This window comes from Charadrius vociferus, unplaced genomic scaffold (genome assembly GCF_000708025.1).
Source record: "Charadrius vociferus isolate BGI_N301 unplaced genomic scaffold, ASM70802v2 scaffold183, whole genome shotgun sequence".
NCBI lineage: Eukaryota > Metazoa > Chordata > Aves > Charadriiformes > Charadriidae > Charadrius > Charadrius vociferus.
In genome coordinates this window covers 1,869,349-1,889,940 of record NW_009648250.1, presented here as the reverse complement: position 1 = coordinate 1,889,940, position 20,592 = coordinate 1,869,349, and the positions used below count along the sequence as shown (strand labels likewise).

Below are 20,592 nucleotides of genomic sequence, written 5' to 3'. Positions count from 1 at the left end.
AGCATTCATCAAGTTATACACTGCACAAGCACCAGTGTCTCCATTCTGCAATTTCCTATTACACTCCTACTGACTAAAAAGCAGAAGTAATAAGCTTACACAGATTTACTTCCACAGATATAAACTGTTATCTGTAACATAAAAGTAATTTTTTTAATTATATGAATGCAAATTGTTACCTACTTTCAGGAAGAATCTTGTTATTTTACACTCAAAATTATTACCTTAAGTGTTAATACTTTAAAAGTCAAAATTAAATCTTGATTTTTACAGAACAATTTTACTGAACTGAAGCTGAATTGAAATTAAGTGTGAAAGGAGAGCAGAGTTGGCAAGATAATCAGGCAAATGAAGTATTTTCTAGAAATTATATGGTTTTCTCTATTATTATCCTCTGATTTGGTAAACAGTTTCCCCTGATATTAAATGAAAACCTTTATGGACTCAAGACTTTCTCTTTTATTTTCTCCTTTTCTCAAAGTCCACTAGATATTCTAAAAAATACATACCACACCCTACAAAATCTGAATGCCTTGTATCTTTAATACAAAGATTCCTACAACACTATTATTAGATAGATAAAGCAGTGCCTACTTATTAAAATGTTTTAAGTGTGAATGCATAAAAATTATTTCAGTAGAAGAAATACAAATGTGCAAGTTCCACCTAGGCTTATTATTCAGTAAAGCACTTACATAGTTTTCAAATGTGAATAAAATTCAAGTGTCAAAAATTAACGTAGACAAACATCACAGTCTATGTAATATCTGAGGTTCACTGCCTGCAAATCCATGAGGGGCTGATTTTATATTTACAAGAGAAATATCAAATTCTAGTATATATTTCTTCCACCAATAATACAGGTTAATCAGTGCTCTCACGCACTCACAACTATCCCTGCCTGGTAAATAATTTCATTGCAGCCAACTATAATGAAGCTGGATAGGAATAAAGCACCAAAGGCAACAGAAAAAGCCACTTAAACTGAACAAAATTTTTGCAAATGATTACAAATAATATGTTCCCATTTTTTATTAATTAGAGAGAGTAAAGAATTTCAGGAACATTTTTGTGAGATGTTCATATGTAATGAAGTTTTTATTCCATACCATTATACCTTCACACGTCCACTCCAGACTTTACAGAGTTGGGGAAGAAATTGATGTCAGCTTAAAAAGAGATTTTCACCCTTCCCTTCTAGAGCAGGTTAACTTAGTTCTAATATTCAACTGTATAGACGCTATATGGAAAAAACAGTGCTTAAATTCAAAACAACAAGTCTTCCTGTAAATCAATGATATATTTTAATGCCTGGTATTTCTGACTCAGACATTTCATACATTTGAGAAGAAAGGATTAATACTTCTTCTGTGGTATAAAACCAGTATTGCATCATATATAGGTTTCTGGAGGATACTGAACTTCAACTCACTCACCAGTCCTGGACTTAAACATGGACTGAGGATTAGTATTTTTCTACATGACGAGTAAATGTGAGAGTCTGGCTCAGGTATATTTTGCTATTTAAGAGTTTGTCAGAGATCTGCACTATCTAAAGGAGCTCTGACCCTACTAATGCAGGATTCAGGTGATGCCAGGCAGTATAAAAATGACTGTGCCTACAATATATTCACTAAACATAACAGAGCGGAATTCGTCAAAAGATGCCTTAAATTTCAAAATCTTCTAAGCAAAATGCACGCATTCACAAAAGAGTAAAGTAAACCAAGCAGACTTCACAGCACTGATCAAGCCACCTTTTAATGGTGACTAGATATGGAACAGAAGAAAAGGAGGAGTAGGTGGTTGTAAAATCATGAGCAAACCAAACCAATTCCAGTTTGTTTTCTTATTGAGTGTTATACTGTTTTCTCATTAAGTATTTCATATACTTCCGTGGCATTGGTGTTCTTCATAGGACTTCTCTGTCTGGTACTGACTGGCAACAGAATAAATCTGCCAGCTTCTGATTCTGATACCATAAAATGTGAAACTTTTGTTCTGGTGTAGAAATTCACGTAACATCTCAGAAAGTCACTTTTTTCCACAGTTTTGTAAGTAAACTTTGTACTTCTACAAAGAAAAAGCTAACAGATGATAAACCACAACAATTTTGCGAAAACCAACCCATTCCTCGCACTAAAAAATGTTGTGATTCTAAAACTTTTCAGGCAATAGCTATTCCTAGTAGTCTGCATAGGAGGGGCTCAGAATCACAGACAACACTATTTTGAGAAAGTTACTCACCACAGAGTTTCAGGAATTAACAGAGGTCTTAATCTGAAATTACCTGGGTCAAAAGAAGTATCTGAGGACAGATTCCTGCTTGGAGAAAAAGAACTGAGGTTCAGACTCCATGTGGTTGTAAGACTGATGGGGTGAGACTGCAAAGCCCACAAACTGCTTTATTTGGTTCTGTACTTGAACCTAATTAAAGTTAGTATAAAAAAGAAATTTAAAAAAAGGGGGTGGAGGACAGTTTTCAGGCTATTACTTCACACAGCTCAGTGGACTCCAGATCAAAGTGTTGCTCTTTCAGCTCACAGGTAAGCTTGTAACTGAAAATGGACTATAGGTGTCTTGTCACTGTAAGATCCAGGAGTTTATGACATAAGCAAAATAATTCCCTATATTAAAAGATCGGTCTGGGAAATAGTAGGTGACACAGCAGGGAAGCCAGTATTTTAGTTTTGTATAAACAAGATAAGAGCCTTGAAAAGCTTTGTAACCTAATGCTTTATTACCGAAGGGACACCAGATGGGGTACCTATGTTCATAGGTGGTCTTAGAAGTACCAAAATAGACAACTTCTTTCTAGACTGAAGCCTCCAGATATACCAGAAATAGATAAAGGCTGTATTATTATATGAATCCATCTTAAGGCAGAAGGGTCGAAAGTCCAAGTTCTCTGAAACAGAAACAATGCTTTCCTCTTCATTTCAAGAAAGCACTGTGCACTCAGTGGGACTTACACATAACAAAGCAGCATCTCTCTTGTGATTTGCTGGTCCGGGCCACTGTCTTTCTCTGGATGAGTTTAAGTTGTTTTTACAGTCAATGTGAATGGTGATTTTATACATTATCTGATATTCTGGGAAACTACAGCAAAGCCTGCTGGTAAATAGCAGGAGAACAGGCAGTATTAAAGAAACAGTAAAAATGCAGAGTTTAAAATTAGCAGCAGCATAGCTTAGGGGAAAAGGAACTCCTGCTATTAAGCAATTGCAAATTGGGCTATGTATTATTTTCTTTCCAGTATGTGTTTCCCGCATACACAAACACAAAAAAGCTGAACAATACACCAAAAAAAGATGAAGAATACACCCCATGAGGTGAAACGCTGTATCCAAAAAATACTCAACATGGAACTACTACTTCCTGGCCACTGAGGCACTTTTCTGGTGGAAATACCTAGCCAAACAGTACCAGCACTTTGCTAAAGCTTGTAACACCTTAGAGAAACATCCTAACCTCAGTGGACTTCAGGTAAGACTGTTCTGAAGTTTTAACATGCCTAACTGCTAAGGACTTGAACCACAAATTCATATTATATTTATGTGATATTTCTGTTGTTATCTCCTGTTTTCTATTTGTCCTTAGTTTCACAACAAGTTTTTGCAGGACATTCAGAATTGAAACTCACACATACCAGTAGTATCTGCAAGGTTACATCAAACAATAGTGAACAGCAAATACCTTGTCCAGGGTTTTGTTACACTAGTTGTAGAGATATTTCAATCAAGACTGAATCTGTAGGGACATACTGAATGCAGAAAAAAGCACACGTACTTTTTATCTTTTAGAATTGTGTAGCAGGGAAGGTGGGCAATACACCATATCTAGTACATTAATTAACTGGTAAATAATAAGGGCATTTTTAGAAGGAAGAGAAATGTAACATTTTATTTAAGTTTGACATGTGTTATTTTCCGGTTTTTACATGCAGTATCCTTCTACCTGTTATTACTTTAATGCAGAAGGATATCTGCAAGTCCAAGACAGCAGAGGCATTGACACTTGTAGCTAACTGGGTTGCCATTATAGAGCTCACTAATCACATGCTACCTCCCAATGCCTTTCTTGTCAAAGCTTCCTAAAAAAAGCTGGTTCCTGTGAACTCTTGACTGGCCACTGAAAATACCTCCTTCCTCTTTTACTCTCCCTCTCTGCAAAGGATCACTATGCAAAAGGGAAAGAAGAGCTGCAAAATGACTGAGAAAGGCAACACTTGAATTATTTGCCTTGCAGTCACTTTTTGGCAGATGATCAAAATGACAGCAAGTGCTGCTTCAAATGTCTCTAGGGTCCCACCTTCCCTCCCCACTACCAAGCACCCATCTTCCCCATAGCCACAGATCTCTTTGAATGCACTCCAGTGCCATGGAAGTGCTGCAGTTTGCCATGAAGCCATCGCTGCTCATCTGCTCCAAGCTCCGAAGTTCCTGATTCAACTCCCTTCTCTCTGGGGAACTAATGAGAAGCATTAAGTATGCGAAGACTATTATGCTGATGTGTCAGCACTTGCACTAACTCTATCTTTCAGAATAATATGCTAACTTATCAACACAGCGAAAAGGCAAGAGATGAAAAGTAAGGCCCGAATATGAAATTATTCCTCAGCGTGCAGTAATTAAATTGCAGCTCTCAACGTGCATTATAGAATCACTCAAGGTAACATTTCTGTAACTGCCTACAGTATAAAATGCTAGGTTCCAAGTATAAAAGGAAATCTGTTCAGGAAAATGAACGATATTAATAGCTCATACAGCTTAAGAGAAAGCTTTAACCCTGGGCAGCTGCTAGACAAAAGCATCTTGTCTCTGAGTGAGTAGTTCAAATTTATGTCCAAACCAAATAATAAGTCACTCCATTTGACAGTATCAGATTTAACTTCTGCGCCCAGACTGTTAATCAGCATGTCAAAACAGAAGCAGAGTAATTGTTTTGCCTATGATACCAAGTAACTAGAGGCCTGGCTGAAGCCCTTCACTGTTTCTAAAGCCAAGTGTATATAAGGTTATAATACTTAAATGTGTACCTCCATTATCTCTGTATTTATGGAATTTATCAGAAATTTAGAGACAGTCAAGAAAACTAATCAAAAAAGACTGCCTTATTTTTCTCTTGTTACAGTAGAGCAAGCAGTTTCCCGCTAATAGCAAACGCCAACCTAGCACTTGGGCAAAATGCCTACTGGGCAAACAACATGAGGTTTGTTCATTGTGTATATTCTTGTGGTTTCCACCGACTTCTCTTGGAAGAGCACCAGATGTAGCTTTCTGGTGGCATAAAACTATTTGTGCAGCATGCTGCAAACTGCCTGCCACCCCTGTTCCATCAGAGATCAGGAGCACATTACAGTGCAAAGCACCCAAGAGACGCACTGATTCAATGAATGAACATTGCCCAGAAAAAAAGACTCAGCCGCATTAACCCTACTCAGCTCAGGAACCCCTGCTGTAGTTTTACAGCTGCTTCATCCTCCAAGAGAAGGAATTACCTTTGTCTTCACTATTGCTGAAAATAAAGCAATACATACAAAGCCAGAAACAGTGGGCAGCGGGGCGGGAGTGGAGGGGCATAAAAGCTTTTGCAATTTCCTTTTTCAAAGCAAATTCAAGGTATTAATAATCAAGTAAATTAATTTTAGGCATGTAAATGTGACTATATTAATTTATCCTCTTTTTAGGCCTATATTAACCCAGTTCATGTTTTGAGATACCTTTCATAAACTCTTCTTTTACATCATGGCTAACTGTAATAAAGCTCCAGAACCAGCATGTGAATCTGTCATTTTCCTTCAACACATCTCACAAGTGAATACTACACAGCAGGAAATAAGCAAAAATAGTTTACTGCTTTAACTTTGATCTTTGTTGTAATGATTCTTCTATAAAAGTCCTTTAGGGTGCATTGCCTGAAGTTTCACACATACGATAAGAAAAAACATAAAAGGTATTTACTGTAGATTTACTTGCATAACTGCTCACCGCGTTTACTCATTTTCTGGGAAAGCTCAAAGTAAGGAATGGGAATAAACTAAAGGCCAATTTTATTTTAAAGTAAGTCCCTTTGACACTTCTGTAGTGTACGTTAAATGTATTCTTAGACTTACTGACACTTCTGACTGTTGTGAGGATTCAGGGTAACTGGCAAGTAACCCGTTCATTTTAAATACAACATGTGTGTGTAACATACAATACAGTAATAGCTCAGATACGAAGTACAAGGCTTGAATCAGGCAATAAGACTCACTTGAGAGGGTGTACTTGTTAGCTCCATCTTTTCTTGGGATTTTTCCTTTGCTAGTCGTGCAGCTTCTTTGAATTCCTGAAATTTTTCAGCAAACTGAAGGTACATATGTTTAAAAAAAAGGAAAAAGAGAAAGTGTAGGCGTGAAATAGTACATTACATGCAGAACAGAATGCTGTACTTAACATTTTACAAAGTCAAATTTTGTCAGCAGAATTTTTTTAATTCTTCTCCTTGTTAGATACTCATTTAAGTGAGTTACACAGTGATATACCTTTCAGTACCTTTCAGACAAAATGTACACTGTTTATATGTCAGGAAAATTATGATGCAACAAAGTTCGATCTGTTGCTGATAGTGTAAAAGAAAGCCACCTCAGAGATGGCTAATAATAGCGACAAGCTGCCTTACACAGCTTCTTTCAGATTCACATTTTACTCTTCTCCTGACACCAAATGATCTGGTTCTGAAGCCTACCATGGCCACTGTTAGCCTAGAACCTTCGATGGGCTTCGTTCTTTCATGACTGAAACAATACTGATTTCTTCCCAAATTTTAACGGCATTTATAATTTCAATAGCTAATTAGGAAAGCAGCAGTGGGAATATTGAGTCAAGATCAGTTCTTGATTGTTCACTGACATCAATCAAGTTAAAGAACAAATTCATTGAACTCAACACTTGCATATACTGAACACTAAATTCACAAACTATACATTGAACTGCAACATGAAGCTTGATTTATATGCTATGTGTACCTCTTCCAGAAAATACCTAAAGCAGGAATTTAGAAATACATGCACCCTTAAGCTTGAGAAATTAAATCAATTTATCAAGGATAAGGCCTAGTTTCTCTGGCTAGAGAAAAATTTGGCTTTATAGATCTCAGCTTGATACTACACTAATTGCTATAATAGCCAAGCATTTGTTGTTTTTTTTTCCTACTGCTTTTATACAGAACATACAGCATACAAAGAAATTGTTTTGCACTGCATGTATGTAGAAGGGATGAAGGCTACTCTTTGTGTGACACAATCTCCTCAACTACTTTCCACCAGAACTTCGCTCGCTATGCAACATATTGGCAGGCTATTAGTATTACAGGAAATCTCATTTCTCTCCACTTGTATGGTATGTTTCACCTGTCATGTTATTTAAAAGCATAGGCTTCCACAATATAGAAGGAGACAAAAGATACCACCCTGGAAGTCTAATTGATCCAGCATCAAAGAACATGTCAGAAGAGATGATAAAATTGGCAACAGATCACCGGAACTAGATGATACTTATTTAAGACTTGTACATAGACCTCAAAATCTGATGGGTAACCTATTATTTAAATCAGCTTTAAGATCAGAGGATTAGTAAATGGCAAACATAATGCTGAGGTTTAGAATAAATGGCTGAAGACACACAGGACAATAAATGTGATCTTCTGTGTCACAGTGGTAGGAACTGTAAAAAAATATAGACAGATAAACAGATAACATTCTAAGAAAGGGCCAACAAGGGTAACGTAGTGTACATTTTCACAAATTTACTAGAATGCCTTGAGATAGTTAGGTGATGGATAAAAGCAATCTCTGGATAAGATTCCTGAATAATAAAGATGAGATCTTACGGGATGAAATGAAAGGTTCTCTGGAAGATCAGTATTTTAAGGAAAAGATGAAAAATGGTGCAGGGAGAGTACAAGAGGGTCTTACAACTATCTGTTGTGGCACTTTTGCCAGTTAGCATACTCTTAAGTTATATAGAAAAAATCGGGTCTACTAATTCAAAGGTGTAAGACGGACAGCAAACCTGCAAACGAGTATTTTCTCTCATAGATCAGGATATTATCAAATACACAGACTTATATTCTGACTGAGAAAGTCGTCTCAGTTTTCTCTGAAAATCGTAAGACAGTCTGTTCCTTCTACTGCAATAGCAAGAGGGACTCTGCTAGCAAATCCTGATCCTGTGAAAGGAATATTCTTCAACACAGGAAGCATCTTTCAGGTATCGCTGACTTCTGATGGAACAACCTTGACGTGAAGTTGTGGTCTGACATATTGAGAAATGGTCTAATGAAGATAAATAAAAGTTGAATTCATTTTCTTCTGTACTGTTTGTATGTGAAGTTGATCAGAGTGCCGTTATTTTTCTATCTGCTATTCTCACTCTGCTAATTCTCAGTCACAATAATTGTACAGGAAGGGGTTACCGCTGTTGCACCCTACCCTGGTAATTAGTTCAGGAGGTTAAAGGCACATGAACCAAAAAAGTGTAGTCCAAAAGTCAAACATTTACTATAAGCTAAGCAGCCAATGATTTGAGAATAAACAGTTTATTGTCTCTGCTCTGATTATTTGCTCCATTAACTTGTTGAAATCAGTCACAGACGAGGTTAATTTTTTGTGGTTGTGGGCTGTCTTTTGCTCCCCAGAACTTTAAATATTTCATTGGGCCCAGAGACACTTCTGCAAAACAAGTTATACACAACATGGCTGTTCACTTAAGGACTTTGAATCAAATACAGAAAAGAAGTTCCAGAATCCATTTTTAAGGCAACTTCTAGGAGCTACCTGTTTCTGAACAAATCAATTAATACGGTTTATTTGTTAGCCCTATTACTAATATCCAGTACTACCTGTCCCACAATGCTAGTTGTGCCTAAGAGTGCTCTGGTAAACCTACTACAATGCCAGAGCACAGAAGTGAAAGTTAGCAATCCGAGCACAGAGACAAGACAAGGAAGAGAATATAGATGTGGTTTCCCTAAAGCTATACAGCAGATCCAGGGTTTCTAATTCAGCTTTTCTGATTCCAAGACCAACGTATCTATGAACTCCAGTGACTGAATAGACTGTAATCTAAGGAAAAGTTTCTTTTTCCCCATCAAATATGTTTGTTAATTTTAAAATAACACAAAAAGTTTTACCTTTATGAATTTTAGTAGCAACAATCAGCAATTTCAACTCACATGAATATCAGTTTCATAATTAAGACATAATACAACAGGAACAGTTTGCTGAAAAGGTCCTGGAGATTCATCACCATAAGCTTCAGAAAAGGTCTATGACTTGGCATTTTTCCTCAACAGATTTGTGTACTCTTCGTAACACACAGCAATCTGAGTAACTGCTAATCAAACACGTACTTAAGACAAAATATCTACTGTTGCTTTTAAGATTATGTTTTCAACAGCAATATAAAGTTTTAAGCCAAGAGCATACTTCAAACTCTAGACATCTGTTTGAGGGCAGTGAAAGAATGGGATTGAGACAACAGTAGTTAAGAAGGCAACAAGTATCATACGGGGAGAGCAAGAAAAGAGTCAAGGATAGGACAGATAAGAAACCCAAAATATTTTCACTGGCAAGAATAACCTAGTGTTTAAAGTCAGGCAAACACAGAGTGTGCATGACTACAGCATGACACTTTGCTTTCAAAGAAGCAGTCTGTGATTAAAGAAAACAAGCTAGTCTATGAGAGGGGTAAAATAAATTAGCATTTATGCTAAATCCATTGAAATATTAAGAAAAGTTATTACCACATTGGTAAGCAAGTGTGTCTAGGACATACACACCAATTCAAGTAAGTGACAGAGTTTCTGAAGTTCACTGGAGCAATCATAGGTGCACAAACACACATGCAGTATTAGTATCATTCAGAATTTCCTGTGTTTGTGTTGCTTCGTAGAAATGAAAGCTATCTGATTATGCCAGGAAGAAATCTTACAAGTATAACACTTGTCTAAATAAAGCAGATGTACTGGTTCTCATTTTAATGGTTTTCTAACAGGCCCATGCTTATCCTTGGATAGTGACAATTTCTCAAAAGGGCTGGTATGATCATTTCTTTTTAAATAACAAGCCAATCGTTATTCCTTACATACACATGTATTATACATTCCTTTCATTACATTTGGGTTTCCAGATCTTTTGTATACTTCAAAGATGAAAATTCTCTGCTTAATGTAGAGACATGTTTTTACACTGAAATTCCTCATCTGAAGAAAAATGACATTGGCTGGTACAGGTTTGTGGACTCATCTACCAGAGTAGTATCAATAGCAATAGGTATTGTAGAAAGGGTGCTCAGAGGAACTATACCATCATTTTGAGAGACAGGAGTTACTGCTTTCCTCAGAAGATGTACTTCCCTCCTGCACAAGTAGACCAGAAAAAAACCCTCACGTATGGCACAGAGTATCTTTGGTCAATATTTCAACTTCTGTATTCCAACAAGAACATGTGGTTTTCTTTTACACTGAATATATCTCCTACTAGCTTTACTTGAAGCTTGCAGATGTTGAAATACCTGTAATTTGATGCATTACATAGTAGAAAAGTGAACGTGAATGTGGCTTAGAAGATCCCCTTTTTCTAGGGGACCTAAATACAAAAGAAACACTTCCTTGTCAACTCCCTTAAATTCTATCCTGAAAAACTGTAATGGAAGAAAAACTTTGAAAAAAGAGAAACCTAAAAAAATTAATAATTAGAAAGCGATAACAGCGTACACTGTGATAGCTTAAACCTCCCTCCTTTCCTCCATCAGTCAAAAGTAAATTTGCAGGTATCACACTTAGTCTTGTCTTCTTACATTATAAGGATCAATACAGAACATTTTTTTCTAATTATTTTTAAGTAACAACAGCAGTGAGCACTGAGTCGAGATACAATGAGCAGGAATCAAATACTGTTAAGCCGTTTGACTAGCTGAATCATACTTACTTTTGACTAGCTGGTCATACTTACTTTTGAAAGGTGATGTTCAGATGAAAATCCCAAGCCATAGACTGTATTCGCCCTGCTGTCTGCCCACTGGCCAAACTTCTGGGATGTTTTAGTAAATGTCATGTTGGGGGTGATAGTGCTATTTATTATTGCCTGAAAAAAATTAACAGTTGTAAAAAAGAGGGTTTGTGGTTTTGCTTTTTTTTTTAAAGACTACTCATAATTGAAAATGCCAATATTGTAGTCAAGTATCTCTGTACACTGAATGAGACACAAACTGGGAACTAGGGAACAGTTTTCTTCTAATTCAATGAAAGCTAAAATTATGAAAACGTATTTTCACATATATGCTGTAAAAGGAGCAAAAGCCACGTGTTTGAAATTACAAGCAGTCATTTAGTACTTAGCAAGTCTAAAAAAAGTCCATTAAAGCATCTGCATAGTCTAGTAGATCAGAACAGAAGAACTAGCAAAGTCCCTTTCTGTCTCACAAGCGTATTGCTTTGTCCCCTAAGGCAACGCCTCTCAGGCTCCACTACAAGCTTCACTGTTGCAATCCCCCCCGCTGCCACTATGCGATTGTCACTGGAAAACATGTAATAAAGCAAGAAGCACAATTTTGCTTTAAGCTTCTGTATTACAAGAATCTGTTTTTTCTTTATACACACACAAGCATGTCTAACAATGACAGTCATACACCAACTACAGAAGAAGAACTACTCTTAGAATAATTTTTCTTCTCCAGTTCTTGTTATCTACAGGATGGAAGAAGCACATTCTCCAGCATATAACTTCTGCTAATGTAAACAAAAAATGCAACTGTTAGATGGTATGCTGGTTCCACTAAAAGCAACTGAAGTTTTACCATGGATTTCAAGAGTATTTCCACCACATTAAAGTTTGTCTAACAGATTCTAAATCTGCGACGTGGAACTGTCCAGCTGACTTCAAGTATGTCAGGATAAAGTCTTGTAGTGACACCAGTGGGTTCCATTTAACCAAAAAACTGATGGTTAGTACAGTTTATAACCAGCCAACATGAACAAGAAAAACTAGACATAAACCCAGAGATACTTGTATTTGAAGTGAAACGCAGGCATGCTCTCTCATCTCTCTGGTGCTACTGAGAGTTTCAGCCATATTTGTTAAATAAGTCACAGCCCATTTCATGAGTCACTGGTGCTCTGTAACGCACACGTGAAAGAAAACGTCCTTAAAACTTCCCAGAAAATAGCACACACTGTGAGCAGAACAATTCAGCAAGAATCTTTCTTACATGCCAGTTACTGTGCTCCAAAGGTTATTGTCAGTATGTGTCTTACTGCAATTGTCCTACACTATTGAGCTGGGAATCTTTTGAACATCAGTGTGCATGTTTCCTGCTTCTGTGAAACCATAACCCCTGTCTTACCCCTGGCAGTTCAAAGCCAGTGATTATTGAAGAATCCTAGAGCCACAACAAAATCCATGGGGTCCAAACCATCTTCTGTGTCCTAAATAATGAAATTAACCATACAAATGTGTAGAGAATAACAGTATTTTCTCAGGATGGCGGCAGTGAGAAACTTCAACATCTGGGAGACAAAGCACTGCTCTCCCAAGCCCGAGATCTTCTAGAAGTCAAAAATCAGTTTATACTCCTTGTGTGAGATGGCCTTCTGGGTGGATATTAAAATGAGTAGTTACAGAGTTTACTTAGCACCCTTTGCTTTTGCTGAGATTTGGGTAGCACTGGAGCATAGCTACCATCAGCATAAAATTTCCTCTGAACTCTACAGGGCAAGCCTGAAAAATTCACAGCTGAGGTGCCAGCTAAGCCCACAAACAGGCCACATGGTGATTCTCAGATGAAGTGGCAGAGAGGAGCATTGCAAGAAAGTTCAGAACACATTGTATCACAACATGTAGAAAGACAAGCAAAGATACGGCAGTACTGATGAATTCAACAAAATTGGCATCTTCTGCAGCGGCTTTGGCAGCTCCGCTATACTCAGATTAAATTAGATGAGCAAATCTGGATGTGGTGGAGGATATCAAACAGGCAGTCCTCTCTGATAACCTTTGCCTCAAAATGCAAGTTTTGGCTACCATTGTGAACAACTCCTGGAAAATTCTGGAATGCCTGAAAGCTTAGATTTGAACCAACAAGTCTCATCAGGTTAAGGACAGGATTTGCTGTGTGATCAGACACTGGATAATCATCTCCAGCGTTAATTGTCCACAAAAGGTCTTCCCAGATTCTCATATAGGAGAAGCTGGTCAGTGAAGTCATTGGTAATTCAAACATTATTCTCCTTTCTTTAGGCATAAGGTTTGGAGCCCAAATAAAGCCAGCAGGCTTGCACTAGCACCGTGGCCTCTAACTGACCTCACAGAAAACAGCTGTCCATGCCACATAGGACAGAAGAGATTAAGTGACATAGGGACGTTGACTTCTTGGAAAGGAGATGTTCTGGAGCTCTTTTTTTCTTGCACGCTTCCTGTCTTCTGGTGCACTGTTAGTGCTTGGAAGCCCACTTTTGAAATAACCTGGTGGAAGCCCAGAACAGAGCTGTGCAAGTTCACTTAATGCTCCATCTCTCTTGCTGTGGAAGCTGTCAACAGTAATATGTTTGAAATTAAATATCCTGGGGACAGTGTAGAAAAGAGTCTTCCCAACTCAAGCTCTAGCTGTGTTGTCTAGCTTGCTTAAGCCCTAGTGCCATCCGCTGCTTGATTAATTTGAACTTACATCAGAGATTTGAGAGTGTGCACATTATGTCATGGATGTAAATTCCTCAAGGCAGAAGACAGCTCTGAGGACAGGGACTTACGACCTCCAAGCAACAGGCAGGTTTAAAGCCTGCAGGACTGGCTTTTGCTGCCATGACAGTGGCATATCTGGTTGCAAATTAACCCAGCGAAAAACCTCGGAGAAACGCACCAGTTTTTAGCTGCGACTGCTCACTGCTTCATCTGCCCACATGGCTGGCTGCACGAGAGAACCCAGACCAGGCTGCCGGGACCAGAATGGAGTACATGTTTTGACAGCAGTCTGCATTTAGGCTGGGTTACCATGACTGTCAAATTGCTTCCTTGCAAGGGAGAAAGGCAGGAAGAAACATTTTTTAAAAGTAATTGTATTGAGAAAGAGTCCCTGTGATTCTTCCCCTTATCTTCCAGCAGAGAAAAATGAGGAGGCTTCACTCCAGTGGACAGTACTAGTCCAAAACCAGCAAGTTTCTCATTGGGAAGACTACATTCAGATCCCATTGATACAGAAAAAAGAGTCCTTTCATCAGATTTGCAATTTTTACAAGGAAATCAAGACTTTCAATCCTCTCTGAATTAAAATCATTAGCATGCTAGATATCTGACATGATAAATTAATTATGCTTTTAAAAAGTGCAATGCTAGACCATACTACAGATACAGTCAGTGTCAGCTACTTCTGGAAAATACTAGATATGAATCCTTCATATCATCAGCTAAAAAAAATAAAGATTTATTTTTTAAATTAGAATTTATAATTAAGCCTGTCTTGTCTACTCAGATAGGTACTGCTTTAACAGCTCCCCTCTATGCCAGATTTCACTGTAGCTACCAGTATAACAAGTGTCAAATATTTCATCAACTTTTAAGAACATTGTTAGTATAAACGTACAAGCATATCTTAAAAACAGAACAGAGTCAATCTGACAGGCAGACATTTAGCTTTTGAAGAAAACTGATTTTGTTATCTTTAGATTTTGTTGGAATAATAAAATAGCTTTCATGTTTTCCTTTCATATTAGTTTAGCTATGAGAAAATAGGGCATGTGTCTTAGCTGTTCGTCTCACTGACTGCAAACCCAACAGCTGCAAGACACACAGCCATGGTGAAATGCGATTTCACATTGTGCTAAATTGATGGCAATAATAATAATTAAAACACATAATTTTTATTAACTTCTTCAAAGGAAGACAACTGAAGACCTCTGCTTACAGGCCTTACTTCAAACTTGTATTTAGCATTAAAAAGGTTATCACTTTAACGTGTGACTAGTTTATTTTACAGCAGTCATTAAAATGCAACGATCATCTATTGCAGTAACACTGATGGGAGACTTGACTCAGAAATAATACACACAAGACTTAGGAAACCTACAGACTGTAAAACCACTCTTTTCCAGAGTCTTCTCTTGTTTTAGATGAGCACAAATTATTAGGTATTTTTTTCCTATCTTGCATCTGTGAAAAAATTATCAGAGAGTTAACTAGTATTGCAGGAGCCACATTACTTGATCTCCTTTCTTTTCTCAGTGACTGCCAGAGATTGAACAGCAAAGACAGTGGGATTCTGGGAATAATCCCAGTGTCTGTCTGCAGTGTTACTGGAGAAATAATGGAGGCTTCCTTCCATCACCTAGGAGAAAGAAGTACTGAAACACATTTTTCCAAGGAGCTATGAAATGACTATATAATTAATGAGCACTGAAAGCCTTAGCAACAGCTGCTCAATGTTGTCATGTCATATTGCATAAGAAATTTTATTTTTCAGGCTTTCTCTTGACTCCTAGAGTGGTAGGAAAAAAAGGTCGCATAAAAGATACTTACTCAAGAGGTCACAGAAAACAGCCTTGAGTTCTATCAGATTATTTGCATCAGTATCTCCCTGCCACGGGCAACAGGGATCCAGACACTGCATGTGACTATAAACTATGGCCGGTACAGTGAACACCTTATGGTCCTAGGAAATTTTCTGGAGTTGAGTTAGACGGAGATGCATCATTTCTTGTGCAAGGTATTTTAAGAGGAGACTGCAGCTTCAGAAAACAACATTACACAGAATGCACTAAAAATAAGCAGAGCTTGCTTCTGTAAGACCTATCTCAGCTCAATCTGGCTCATACCTATTGATATGGGATAAGGAAAAAAAAAACAAACCCTCTCCTCAAACTACACCAAAGACCCCCACAAGCAAATTCAGGGGGGAATCTGCAATGTACAGTAGCATCCCTCAGCGGTGAGTGAAGATCACGTCTTAAAAATGTACTTTTGTTTTCAAGAAGAAAGATTTAATGACATTCAGACAATCAGTACAGATGTTACATTTTATCCAGGAATCCTACCGGAATCCACTGTCCTAAAGAGAGGGAAGGGTGCGGGACAGAAATAGGATTATCATTCAAATCTAAAGTGTTTCACTCTCAAACTTTCCTTACTGCAGTCTAAGTGAACATACGTGTGAGCTGCCACCACCGAGTTACTGCAGCTGCTTTAACTGAGCAGCCACATGCAAGTCATTCTCTCCACCATACAAACCCACAGAGTGCTGTAAACCCCACCAGCAACAAGGTTTACAATAAAACCTGGACAGATCATATGTCTATTCCCTCTGAGAGAGGGGCATGACAGCTTCAAAACCAGTATGGTTTGACAAGTTTTTTTTGGCCACTGGCAACATGTGTATTTGAGACATTTTCAATGTAAAATTTGGGGTTTTTTAAAAAAAAAAAAAAACAAGCCAAACAACAAACAGAAAAAAACCAAACAAACTACAAAATCATCTTCATTCAGTTTCACTTCAAATGGGAGAATTAAATTGCATAGCTTTTTCTCCTTTGCAAATTTAAGATTTCTGTCTGACTAGTCAACAATACAAGGCATTGCAAACTCAGATGCCAGTAGTGTTACTGACACCCTGCCGTACGCCATATAGCAGAGACACTTCCCATATGCACTCCAAACTTAAGAATGTTTTATATATTTATATTTAGCCCTTTTTACATACTATACTATATACATGTGCATGTTAAAAACGATGGGGCTTGAATTAAAACATTATCTGGGAATTCTGCTGAAAAACTCCTTAAAATTCTTCCTTGGGTCCCCCCTGCCATTCACATGTGTATGTTTCAGAGCAACGTTGAGATGCCTAAAACAATGGGTCTTTCTTAACCATGATGGGGATCCCAGATCTTAGTCAGACATGTAACACCAGGATGAAAACATTATTAGGACTGCAGCAATCACAGAGAGAGTAAATAAAAGTGATAGATTGCATTATCAATATACCTTGCCAATAATACTGCAAATGTAAAGGAAATGCTGCAGCAGACAAAACCCCAAATAAATAGATGAACAACTGCCTGACAATTTAACTCAGCAGCCACTTTGCAGAAGCTGCAGCTTTGGACAAAGGCAGAAGAACCCCAATGGACACCAGAACAAGGATTTTATAAACTGTGGAGATCAATTAAGGTGCTAAAGATTACAACTGGTAGTCTTGACTTCACTTAGCACCTAGTTCCAATGCTAAAATAAACAGTCACACAAAAGGTATTTTAATTATTTGACAAAAGGTATTTTAATTATTTGATAGAACTAAAAGAATGACTTGAAAGAAGACTGGGAAGGGAAGAAACAAAGTAAAACTTAATCTAGTTTCTAGATTAAATTCTAGTAGGATTTGATACCAGAGTCTCACTCACTTAAAGTAGTATAATATAGAGATCTCTGACTGTAAGACATTTCTATATACCTCTTTATGATAGAAATTCTCCTTCCTCATTTAAAATATCAATACTCTGGGTATTTTTAAAAAATGCAGGATAATATTTTTCAGCTTTCAATAAATAGCTGCAAAAAAAAAAGCTGCAGAGTATTTCAGTTCCAACCATCATGAACTGATGCGTCTCCAGCAGTTGCAAATGAAAGTCTCTTGAAAGGATCACAATTTTTACTACACTCTGTATATCTTTTATGTCCGTATTGCTGAGACTTCTGATATGCTGTTTGTAAAGTTACAGGGGTTTCATACCCACTTGGTACCTAAGGAACAGTCGAGTATTTTCTCCATGTCAAATTAATTTCTTAGACAAGGTTTCTTGGAACAGCAGCTCAACTCATCCTTCCTAGTTAAATAAAAAAAACCCAAAAAACCCAACAAGCCAAACCAAGTGAGTTTTGATAAAAGCTTACTATAGAGAGCTTTATTAGGAGGGAATCCTCACATTCTCTATGGCAAAAATCGGAAGATTACATAACAAAGAAGGATTTACTAAGTGCTTACGGGCACTGAACAGATGTCCTTCATAACACTGAAGGCAATGGTATTGATAGCTCATTGAATGGGGAGATGAAAACAGCTTATTGCAACCCTCTCTGTACTTTTTAATGCATCTTACAGGGAATACCTTTTTAGCCTGCTCATAATACTAAGTAACAGGTCATCACTTAAATTCATCAACAGATTTATCAAAGTAAACATGAATGCATGGAAAATAGCATTTTAAAATAAACACTTAAAAGATTTAATGAAGCAATGTTATAATTTTAACATGTCAGTAATCTGTTACTCAGATAACAACAAAAGCATCTGAGAAGACAAATGAAGGACATCAGACTAGAAAACAAGCACAAAAATTGATGAAACAGGCAAGTTTTCTGAAACAAAACTTACCTTTGAGCCATCCAAACTGATTATCCTGTAGACATTTCTTGTGCTGTCATAGAAGTAGGACACAGTAACAGCATGCTTGCTGGTGGGAACCCAGTTCTTCTTAGTGTTTGGGTCAATCTGGAAGACATGAGCTCGGGTGCTGAAGATGGGTTGTTCCCTGAAGGACAGAGAATAAAAATCATGAATCTAATTTGTACATAATATCGATGCACACAAGTTATCTGCCAGTTGCGCCCACTGGGATGTGCACATTTCATTTTGCATGATAAATTTTTCCTAAGAACTTCTGTATGTGTTGCATAGAGCAGATAAGTGCATTAATATACATATGCAAACAAAATGCATACCTTCTAAAGCAAAAACCAGCACCCAGCCATAGAGTCAGATAAAGACAGATGTCTCTAAATATAAATTCAGCCCTGTCCCATCACCTTCCAAGTCCTCACCCTCCATCTACCCCTTTAACCTAACTGGCATCAATACATGTGTAAATTCATCTCATTACACTGCAGAATGTGTATGACTTCAAACCCCTACCTTCTCAAAAATCTTTTAACACTCTGATTATTCTAATCAACTTAGAACTTATTTTCCCCATGGTCATTACTAGGACATACAGTATTGCACAGAAATCTAAAAATATTTTAGTATCACTAATATGGTTGCCAGTTTAAATTCAGTGACAAATAGATTGCTGTATTCTACACAGAATGTTGCCATCAAATCCCACAGATATTAAGTACCAGAACTTTAAGTTGGATTTAACTTTTTAGATTTTTGGACTCTCTTGTTTTCTCCTATTTCCAGGATGTAAGAAAACATAGCCTTTGTGCCTGCACTCCTTTCCCTTGAAAAGGTAAGTTTTTCATACATTTTTCTGCCCAAAATCGAGGTAAAAGGAAAAAAAAAATAGAATTTGGGGTACTCATAGCCAAAGGGTTTCAATCTAGCCTCATTACAAATGCAAACTCTCAGAAATATCTCTACCGCTTGGCAGCAAGACCAGCTCAGACCAGCTGCTTTCAACAGGAGAGCTGTATTACTCAGCTGGAAGTGGAGGCTCCTTCAAGCTCATCCTGCCAGAAAATGTGGTGTTCTCCTATGTTGGGTGTCGGAAGAAGTGACAGAAAGGACACAGAAGAGACCAGAGACAGTGGAACGGACAGTTTCAGTGAAAGCTAAAGGAGAAGGAAGGCAGGCCAGGGGGATCAATGCACGTGGTAGCCCTCCATACAAATGTCACTGTACCCTCAGCACCAACTCATCTTCTTCTAAACCACCAAGCTATAGGAGGTTGGGGAGCAGTTTTCCCAACCCCAATCCTGTGCACACAAACAAAGGTTATGCAAAGGTGACTTTTGTAGCCCTATTTTTAAACAGAACCTTTACCAGAATTCTTACTGCTCTTTAGAGTATCTGCAATTACTTCTTCAGTCATAATTAAACTTTAGTTCTTGTCTTCAGTATGAGATACATTTTGCATTTACCTCCCAATTAAGCTATCCAGATGTAATGGGATGTGTATTTCCGCAATGCGATCAGTCCTTTAACTGTGGAAAGTTAAAGAGCCGATCAAATTAAAAATCTTAGAAGCCTGATAGTTATTTGGATGACATTGAAAGCAGAAAACAAATACTCTGACCACATTAACTAAAAAGACAAAAGAAGACCTGAATCCAAATTGTAGACATGTGGTTAATGAATACACATTTGACCAGCACTGATATCCAATTATGTCACAGCACAATATCTCACACAGCTGGGACTTTCAACATACCACAGGTTAGGATTTCAGTATGTAAAAGGCAAGCGAAAACCACAGGACTAAAGCAAGTGGGAGCGTCAGTAAAAGTTCAGTTGGTCAGCCCGGAGCTGCTGCTCTCCTGCACTGTCAGCACAAAAGTCTTCCATATCCCCAGCTAAATATCCTGCATTTGTGTGACGAGGTGGCCCGCGTACTCCTGCTGACTGCTCAGCAGCATTGCTCAAAGACAAACCAGAGCACTTTGCAGTGCACATGTGCGGGTCTGGCATAGACACTACAGCTAGGTATGGAACAGCATAAACGAAGCTTAAGTATGCTTATTTAGGCGCTTCTGATAAACTAGAGTTACAGTCTCTTCTTTCCAAGTTTTAACTGAAACTATGGCTTTGCTGAAAGACAAGCTGTCTACACTCTATGTAGCATAGCTTC

The 20,592-nt window shown here is 37.7% G+C and overlaps 1 protein-coding gene across 1 annotated transcript in view; it reads right to left on the bottom strand.

The window, feature by feature from the left end:
• Window positions 1-20,592, bottom strand: part of HOMER1 (homer homolog 1 (Drosophila)) — a 106,372-nt gene that overhangs the window by 51,846 nt on the left and 33,934 nt on the right. Inside the window, exons 2-4 of the mRNA XM_009884293.1 lie at window positions 18,399-18,584; window positions 10,997-11,128; window positions 6,256-6,348 (exon numbers count right to left, since the gene is read on the bottom strand). Of these exons, the coding sequence (XP_009882595.1) occupies window positions 6,256-6,348; window positions 10,997-11,128; window positions 18,399-18,584 (411 nt within the window). The remainder of the gene's footprint in view (window positions 1-6,255; window positions 6,349-10,996; window positions 11,129-18,398; window positions 18,585-20,592) is intronic.